Source organism: Heterodontus francisci, chromosome 1 (genome assembly GCF_036365525.1).
Source record: "Heterodontus francisci isolate sHetFra1 chromosome 1, sHetFra1.hap1, whole genome shotgun sequence".
NCBI classification, from domain to species: domain Eukaryota; kingdom Metazoa; phylum Chordata; class Chondrichthyes; order Heterodontiformes; family Heterodontidae; genus Heterodontus; species Heterodontus francisci.
In genome coordinates, this window is record NC_090371.1 from 282,822,150 (window position 1) to 282,831,924 (window position 9,775).

At 43.7% G+C, this 9,775-nt stretch overlaps 1 protein-coding gene across 1 annotated transcript in view; it reads right to left on the reverse strand.

Annotated features, from left to right (window-relative positions):
• The window catches only part of arhgef38 (Rho guanine nucleotide exchange factor (GEF) 38), a 128,335-nt gene extending 119,891 nt beyond the window's left edge, over positions 1 to 8,444 (reverse strand). The window contains exon 1 of the mRNA XM_068046469.1: positions 8,367 to 8,444. Within this exon, the coding sequence (XP_067902570.1) occupies positions 8,367 to 8,379 (13 nt within the window). The 5' untranslated portion in view covers positions 8,380 to 8,444. The remainder of the gene's footprint in view (positions 1 to 8,366) is intronic.
• Between the last annotated feature and the right edge of the window lie 1,331 nt (positions 8,445 to 9,775).

Genomic DNA, 9,775 nt, shown 5'->3' on the forward strand with positions numbered 1-9,775 from the left:
TGTTGTTGGAGCTGCACCCATCCAGGCAAGTGGAGAGTATTCCATCACACTCCTGACTTGTGCCTTATAGATGGTGGACAGGCTTTGGGGAGTCAGGAGGTGAGTTACTCGCCTCAGGATTCCTAGCCTCTGACCTGCTCTTGTAGCCACGGTATTTATATGGCTACTCCAGTTCAGTTTCTGGTCAATGGTAGCCCCTAGGATGTTGATATTGGGGGATTCGGCAATAGATACACAGATTGACACAAGTCTCAGAACTTTACAATGCTCTCCAAGTGCATGATAAAGTGACAGTTATACTAAACCTTTACAAAATCACCAAGAGACCTCATCTGGGAAATTGTGGCCAGTTCTGGGCACAACACTTTAGGAAGGACGTCAAGGCCTTGGAGAGGGTGCGGATGAGATTTACTGGAATGGGACCAGGAATGAGGGACTTCAGTTCTGAACATCCCCAATTTTAATCGCTGCAGCATTGATGGCTGTGCCTTCAGCTGCCTGGGCCTTAAACTCTGGGATTTTCTCCCTAAAACTCTCCACTTCTCTACCACTCTCTCCTTCTTTAAGATGCTCCTTAAAACCTGTCTCTTATATTCTGATGTTTTCTTAGGTAGCTCGGTTCAAATTTTGATATCACACTTATCAGGCACCTTGGGATGTCTTGCTACATTAAATGCGCTACATAAATGCAAGATGCTGTTGCAATTATACAATCAGACAGCACACAAAGAGGCCATTCAGCCCATCATGGTTGCTGAGGATCTCGTAATTGCACCAGGAATGAGGCTGAAAACTTGACCAACTCCACTTGAACAAAGTTACTACCCTCGGAGGCAAGACATCTGTCTTTGAAGATCATCACTGTTTTTTGTACACTTGGGCTCCAAGTGAGGAAGAAGACTCCACCTGGACTTGCTGCCATTCTAACCGTATCAGCATTCGAACCGTATCAGCATTCTTTAATCAAACTTGGTTTAACCAGTTCCCTTCCTGTTGTATTCTTGACCTATATTTTTTAAGCTAAAAATAGCCTCAATCAGATTAGCGATTCCTCTTCGATCTTTCCAACTCAAGGTTCAATCATAGTTGAAGGTAACTTCCTCATCTTTGCTGAATCTGAGGTGGTTTTGGAGCTGTTTGTACTTTATATGGAATATAGAAGAGATACTCATAAATTCTTATATTGTATTACTATAACAGATAACTATCAAATTATAGATGAACTAGACTCACATTGAACAATATAAAACACTGACCCTGAACTCCAAATACAGATCAGTAATACCTGTCTGACTTCTACTTCACAATAAAGCAATAACTTTACTAAATGTTTATAACAATAATATTCTGACTAAATGATGTATGATGTTGTTAAAAGTGTCCATCGCTTCCTGCCCTAACAATGAATAGATTTGCTCCTCTGAATTCCTGTGTTTTGCTCTGATACCCACTTAATCTGTGTTCGTATGGGCTTGATGTAACACCTCTTTACTCAGTGTACCTCATGAATAGTCAGAATATAGTAAGCGGCGTGAGCTCGAATTTATGATTGAGCACCCAAGGAAGATGAGGCTCCACATTGGAATCTCATGCTTTAAAACCTTCAGGGGCTAAAGCTTATAGAATCATAGAATAATACAGCACAGGAGACCATTCAGCCCGTCACACCTATGACAACTCTATGGTAGAGCCATCCAATTAATCCACTTCCCCTATTCTTTCCCCACAGCCCTGCAATTTTGACCTTTGCAAGTATTTATCCAATTCCTTTTTGAAAGTTACCTTTGAATCTGCTTCTACCGCCCTTTCAGACAGCGCATTCCAGATCACAACAACTTGCTGCGTAAAAGCATTCCCCTTCATACCCCCTCTGATTCTTTTGCCAATTATCTTAAATCTGTGTCCTCTCATTACCAAGCCTCCTGCCAATGGAAACAGTTTCTCCTTAATCACTTCATCAAACCCTTCATAATTTCAAATGACTCTATTAAATCTCCTCTAAATCTTCTCTGCTCTAAGGAGAACAATCCCAGCTTCTCCAGTCTCACCACAAAACTGAAGTCCCTCCTCCCTCATCTCATTCTAATAAATCTCCTCTGCACTCTCTCAAAGGCCTTGACATCCTTCCTGAAGTGCAGTGCACAGAACTGAGCACGATACTCCAGAAAGGTCTAATTAGTGTTTTGTAAAACAAACTTCCTTGCTTTTGTACTCCATTCCTATACTAATAAAGCCAAGGACCCCATATGCTTTTTTTAACAGCCTACCCAACTTGTCCTTCCACCTACCGAGATTTGTATATGTTAACCCCGAGTTCCTGTTTCATCACCCTCTTTAAAATTGTATCATTTAATTCATATTGCTTCTCCTTATTCTTCCAACCAAGGAACTGCAACCACACACGTCAGGCAATGACTATCTCAACAAGAGAAAATCTAACCATCTTCCATTGACATTCAATGGCATTACCGTCACTGAATCCCCCACTATCAACATCCTGGGGTCACCATTGATCAGAAACTGAACTGGAGTAGCCACAAAACATGTCAGAGGCTAGGAATCCTGTGACGAGTAACTCACCTCCTGACTCCCCAAAGCCTGTCCACCATCTACAAGGCACAAGTCAGGAGTGTGATGGAATACTCTCCACTTGCCTGGATGGGTGCAGCTCGAACAACACTCAAGAATCTTGACACCATCCCTGGTGTCACAAAGCAGCCCGCTTGATTGGCGCCCCATCCACCACCTTCAACATTCACTCCCTCCACCACCAACGCACAGTAGCAGCAGTGTGTGTCATCTACAAGGTGCACTGCAGCAATGCACCAAGGCACTTAGACAGCACCTTCCAAACCCACGACCTCTACCACCTCAAAGGACAAGGGCAGCAGATACATGGGAACACCACCACCTGCAAGTTCCTCTCCAAGCCCACACTATCCTGACTTGGAACTATATCACCGTTCCTTCACTGTCTCTGGGTCAAAATCCTGGAACTCCCTTCCGAACAGCGCTGTGGGAGTACCTACCCCACATGGAATGCAGAAGTTCAAGAAGGCAGCTCACCATCACCTCCTCAAAGGCATTTAGGGATGGGCAATAAATGCTGGCCTGGCCAGCGATGTCCAAATCCCATAAACGAATTTTAAAAAAAGAGGTGAAAGGGAGGGAGCAACTTAAAATAATTACAATCACCCGGGAACTGGTTCTGAAAAAACTATTCGAACTAAAGGCTGACAAGTCCCCAGGACCTGATGGCTTGCATCCTAGGGTCTTAAAAGAAGTGGCTGCTGAGATAGTTGATACATTGGTTGTAATTTTCCAAAATTCCCTAGATTCCGGAAAGGTCCCATCAGATTGGAAAATAGCGGATGTATCTCCTCTATTCAAGAAAGGAAGGAGACAGAAAGCAGGAAACTGCAGGCCAGTTAGCCTAACATTTGTCATAGGGAAAATGCTAGAATCTATTATTAAGTAGGTTATAGCAGGGCACTTAGAAAATATTAATGTGATCAGGCAGAGTTAACATGGTTTTGTGAAAGGGAAATCTTGTTTGACTAATTTATTAGAGTTCTTTGAAGAAGTAATAAGCAACATGGATAAAGGGGAACCTGTAGATGTGGTATACCTGGATTTCCAAAAGGCATTTGACAAGGTGCCACATCAAAGGTTACAACACAAAATAAGAGCACATGTGTGCATGTTTTGGTGGGGTGGTGGTGGGGAAGGTGGTGGGGTAGTGTGATGGGTAACATATTAGCATGGACAGATGATTGGTTAGCTAACAGGAAAAAGAGCAGGGATAATTGGGTCATTTTCAGGTTGGCAAGCTGTAACTAACGGAGTGCCACAGAGATCAGTCTTTATCAATCTATATCAATGACTTGGATGAAGGGACAGAATGTTTGGTTGCTAAATTTGTTGATGACACAAAGATAGGTCAGAGAGTAAGTTGAGAAGAGGACATAAGAAGTCTGTGAAGGGATATAGATAGGTTAAGTAAGTAGGCAAAAATATGACAGATGGAGTATAATGTCGGAAGAATAGAAAAGCAGGATATTATTTAAATGGAGAAAGATTGCAGAACTATACAATACAGAGGGATCTGGGTGTCCTGGTACATGAATCACAAAAGGTTAGTGTGCAGGTACAGTGATTAGGAAGGCAAATAGAATGTTGTCGTTTATTGCAAGGGGAATTGAGTATAAAGGTAGGGAAGTGTTGCTACAGTCATACAGGGCGTTGGTGAGACCACATCTGGAGCACTGCGTACAGTTTTGGTCTCTTTACTTAAGAAAGGATATAATTGCATTAGAAACAGTTCAGAGAAGGTTCACTCGACTGATTCCTGGGATGAATGGGTTATCTTATGCTGGAAGGTTGGACAGGCTGAGACTGTATCCATTGGAGTTTAGAAGAATGAGAGATGATCTTATTGAAACATATAAGACCCTGAGGGGACTTGACAGGGTGGATGTGAGAAGATGTTTCCCCTTACGGGAGAGACTAGAACCAGGGGACGGAGTTTAAAATTAGAGGTTTCCCATTTAAGACTGAGATGAGGAGAAATTTTTTCTCTCAGAGGGTCATTAGTCTGTGGAATTCTCTTCCCCAGAGAGCGGTGGAGGCTGGGTCATTGAATGTTTTTAAGGCTGGGTTAGATAGATTCTTGATTGACAAGGGAGGCAAAGGTTATAAGGGGTAGACAGGAAAGTGGAGTTGAGGTCACAATCAGATCAGCCATGATCTTATCGAATGGTGTAGCAGGCTCGAGGGACCCTATTGCCTAATCCTGCTCCTATTTCTCATGATGTTCTTATGGTACAGTTTAATTTTGGCAGACAATATCCTTTACTGTGCAACCATAGTTTGCTATTCCATCGCAGGCTCCTCCCACATCAAGAAAAGAAACAATGGATCTCTTACCTTCAACTTAATGTTCAGGTTTATTGTGCTGACGTACTCCAGTTACTTATCCTTTTAAATCCTTTTATGAGCTTGTTCAGACCAGTAAAAGATCAAGGTTTAGCTACAAAACCTTATCCAAATAAACAGGATGTTTTATTATTTTGACCTTTCCATAGAGCTTAATCACGATGCTCTTTAAAATAAGGGCGGAGCAATGATTGAATTCAGTTATGATAGTTAAAAATAAATCCAATTCATTTTATGGTGATTAATTTTTATGGTGATTAATGAACATTAACAGTCACTGTAAATTTCTTTAATTTATAATAATCCCTCACATAGATGCCAATTTTATTTGCCTCTGACAGTATTTGCGAATTACTATTTAATAGCACTTTCTAATACACCTGCCCCGAACTGTGTGATTCTGGTGAGTCATAAGTGGCTGAGTAGAGGAGGGACAAATATTCACATCACTGGCTAGCTGAATCAACGTCATCTTGCTTATTGGTTTATTCATTCTGACCATTTACCCAGAGAGTGGTGAGAATGTGCAACTCGCTACCATGAAGAGTGGCTGCGGCAAATAACACAGATGCTTTTAAAGGGGAAGCCGGATAAGCACATGAGGGAGAAAGGAATAGAAGGATATGCTGATAGGGTGAGATGAGGAGGGGTGGGAAGAGGCTCAAATGGCGCAATAACGCCGGTATAGACCAGTTGGGCTGAATGGCCTGTTTCTGTGCTGTAAATTCAAAGTATGTACGTTTTTAGGGAAGGAAGAGACCAGAGGGATAATTGTCCATCTCTGTCTCAACTTTGGAACAGGAGGAGGCCATTCAGCCCCTCAAGCCTGTTATGCCAGTCAGTTTGATCATGGCTGATCTATAACAACTCTATCTACCCGCTTTGGTTCTGTAACCCTTAATATCCAATTTCAATTGATGCCCACTCTCACCATTCTTTTGGTGAAGAGAGTGCCAGATTTCCACTACCCTTTGTGTGAAGGTGTGCTTCTTAATGACCCCTGAATGGCCTGACTCTAATTTTAATGTGGGCTCTCCTCCAACAGAGGAAATAGTTTCTCTCTATCTCCATATCAAATCCTTTAATTATCATAAACACCTTGATTAGGTCACCTCTTAATCTTCAATACTCAAGAGAATACAAGTCTAGTCTATGCAACTTGCCTTCATAAGTTAACACTTTTAGCCTCGGTATCATTCTGGTGAACCTACTGCTCTCCCACCAAGGCCAATATATCCATCCTGAGGTGAGGTGTCCAGAACTGAATGCAACTACTCCAGATGGAGTTTAACCAGAGCTTTCAGAGTTGTAACATAAAATGACAAGATAAACTGCTTTTTTTAGAGGGAAAAATATTGGCCAGAACGTCGGAGAGAATTCCCCTGCTCTTCTTCAAAATAGTGCCATGGAATCTTTTGTGTCCACCTGAGAAAATGTAAAGTCTCACCAGAAAGATGGCATCTATGACAGTGCAGCACTCCCTCAGTACTGACCCTCCGACAGTGCGGTACTCCCTCAGTACTGATCCTCTGACAGTGCAGCACTCCCTCAGTACTGACCCTCCGACAGTGCGGCGCTCCCTCAGTACTGATCCTCTGACAGTGCAGCACTCCCTCAGTACTGACCCTCCAACAGTGCAGCACTCCCTCAATACTGACCCTCCAACAGTGCAGCACTCCCTCAGTACTGACCCTCCGACAGTGCAGCGCTCCCTCAGTACTGACCCTCCAACAGTGCAGCACTCCCTCAATACTGACCCTCCGAAAGTGCAGCACTCCCTCAGTACTGGCCCTCCAACAGTGCAGCACTCCCTCAATACTGACCCTCTGACAGTGCAGCGCTCCCTCAATATTGACCCTCTGACAGTGCAGCACTCCCTCAATACTGACCCTCCGACAGTGCAGCACTCCCTCAGTACTGACCCTCCGACAGTGCAGCACTCCCTCAGTACTGACCCTCTGACAGTGCAGCACTCCCTCAAAACTGACCCTCCGACAGTGCAGCACTCCCTCAGTACTGACCCTCTGACAATGCAGCACTCCCTCAATACTGACCCTCTGACAGTGCAGCACTCCCTCAATACTGACCCTCCGACAGTGCAGCACTCCCTCAGAACTGACCCGCTGACAGTGCGGCACTCCCTCAGTACTGACCCTCTGACAGTGCAGCACTCCCTCATACTGACCCTCCGACAATGTACATCTCCCTCAGTACTGACCCTCTGACTGTGCAGCGCTCCCTCAGTACTGACCCTCCGACAGTGCAGCACTCCCTCAATACTGCGCTGGGAGTGTTGTCCTAGATGTTTGTGCTCGCATCCTGGAGTGGGACTTGAACCTACACCCTTGGTTCAGAACGTGCAATATTTTGCTTTTGATTTCCATGAAAGTGTGGTTAAAGCAGAGATAATTGGTGGAGAAGATGGAAAGTGCAGATAAATGGAAATAGCAAACAAAGATTGTGGAAAAGGGAAGAAGTACTGCGTGGAAAATGAGGAAATATCAAGAAGAACAAGAAAGTAGAACAAGTAGGCAGAACAAGAAAATCGGTGGGAGTTCTGGCAGAGCAGGGATATTCGGGAATGCTGCCAACAAATATTCCACCTTTGGCGGTGAACAGAATTACAAAGTTAAAATTAGAATTGTGAATCATTACTGACATGCAAGAGACATAATAACCCCAACAACAGCTGAGATAAGCACATAGACCAATCCCAATTACTACTCTCATGGATTCCAAAGCACATAATTTTAGGAAATTTAGGAGAATCAGCGATAGGTCAGAGATCCATTGTTCGTGTCGGGTCTGGGAAATGGGAAAAAAATAAGGAGTTTATCTCAACTTATAAAAAAACACGACTGAAGAAGACTAGGGGACAAAGTTAGAACCAAGACTTTCAAGAGTGAAATTGGGAAACACTTTTACACCTCTACTACTCCTCTTCCAGCCCTACAACCCTCCGTGATACCTGCACTGTTGAACTCTGGTCTCTTGAAAATACACAATTTTAATTGCTCTACCATTGGTGGCCATACCTTCAGCTGCCTGGGCCCTAAGTTCTGGAATTCCCACCCTAAACCTCTCCACTTCGCTCTCCTCCTTAAAGTCTCTCCTTAAAACCTACCACTTTGGCCAAGTTTTTGATCATCTGTTCTGATGTCTCCTTATGTGGCTCGGTATCCGATTGTGTTTGATCACACTCCTGTGAAGATTTTTTACTACGTAAAAATCGTGATATAAATTCAAGTTATGGTTGTGTCATAGTACAAAGAATCAATGCATATCATTACACTACACTAGCTAGTAATTGAAGGAAACGTGGGTCAGAGATAGGTTAACAGCACAGCCATGCCAATTCTCTATGCACACTATATGCATGCACAAAAGTTCAGGGCCTTAAAAAGATCAGTAACTATAATATTTGTATTCACCTGCCCTGTACATCCAAGATCTGCTTCCATCCCTGCTAGATATGGATGTTTCGTTGAACACTTTGGAAGTTAGAGGTATGCTGGCATTACTTGATTCGATACTAAGGACTGTTCCTTTCGGCTGTGCCTACGCAGCCCATTATAATCAGTTACCCATCTGTAGGAAGATAGGAACATAGGAACAGGAGGAGGTCATTTAGCCCACAAACCTGTTCCACCCACCATTCAATGAGATCATGCCTGATTTGTGACTGAACTCCATTTACCTGCCTTTGCCCCATATCCCTTAATACCTTTGTTGACAGAAATCTATCAATCTCCCGCTTAACATTAACCAGTAATTGAGCATCAATTGTCATTTTCAGAAGAGAATTCCAAACTTCTACCACCCTTTGTATCTCTACCACTTACATTTTGCAGAGATAGGGAGGGATTTGAAAATAAAGATGAGAATTTTAAAATCGGGGTGTTGCTTAACGGGGTGTCAATGTAGATCAGCGAGCACTGGGGTGATGGGTAAATGGGACTTGGTGCGAGTTAGGACACGGGCAGCAAAGTTTTGGATGACCTCAAGTTTACTGAGGGTAGAGTGTGGGAGAGCAGCCAGGAGAGGATTGGAATAATCACGTCCAGAGGTAACAAAGGCATAGATGAGGATTTCAGCAGCAGCTGAGCCAAGGCAGGGGCAAAGTCGGGCGCTCTTACTGAGGTGGAAATGGGTGGTCTTAGTAATTGCACAGATATGTTGGCAGAAGGCTCATCTTGGGGTCAAAGACAGTTACCAGGGAGAGGGATGGATTCAGTGGCTTGAGAATAGAGTTTGTAATGGGGCCCAAAATGGTTTCACTAGTCCCAATATTTCTGCTTATCCAATAATAGATATTGGACAAACAGTCTGACAATTTAGAGTCAATGTGCGGGCTGGTGGGGGGGGTGGTATTGAGAGTTGTGGTGAGATAGAGCTGGGCGCCATCAGTATACATGTGGAAACTGATTTTTGGATGATGTTGCCAAGGGGTAGCAAGTAGATGAGGAAAAGGAGGAGACCAAGGATAACTCCTTAGGGGACACCAGAGGTATCGGTGTGGGAGCGGGAGGAGAAGCCATTGCAGGTGATTCCTTGGCTACCATAAAAATGGAGCCAGGCAAGTGCAGTTCCATCCATCTGGACAATGAGGAAGAGGTATTGGAGGAGGATGCTGTGGTCAACTGTGTCAAAGGTTGTAGACAGGATGAGAAGACAAGGAGAGATAGTTTATTGCTGAGAAGAGACATGCTGTCACAGCTCTTCATCTTGCACTCTTCAGGACAGACACAAGAATGACAAATTTCAAAGGGAGCAACAATTTATACTGCATGAGAAAAGGATGCTGCTTGGTTGACAAGTCGACTCTGGTTGAGGTGTTGCC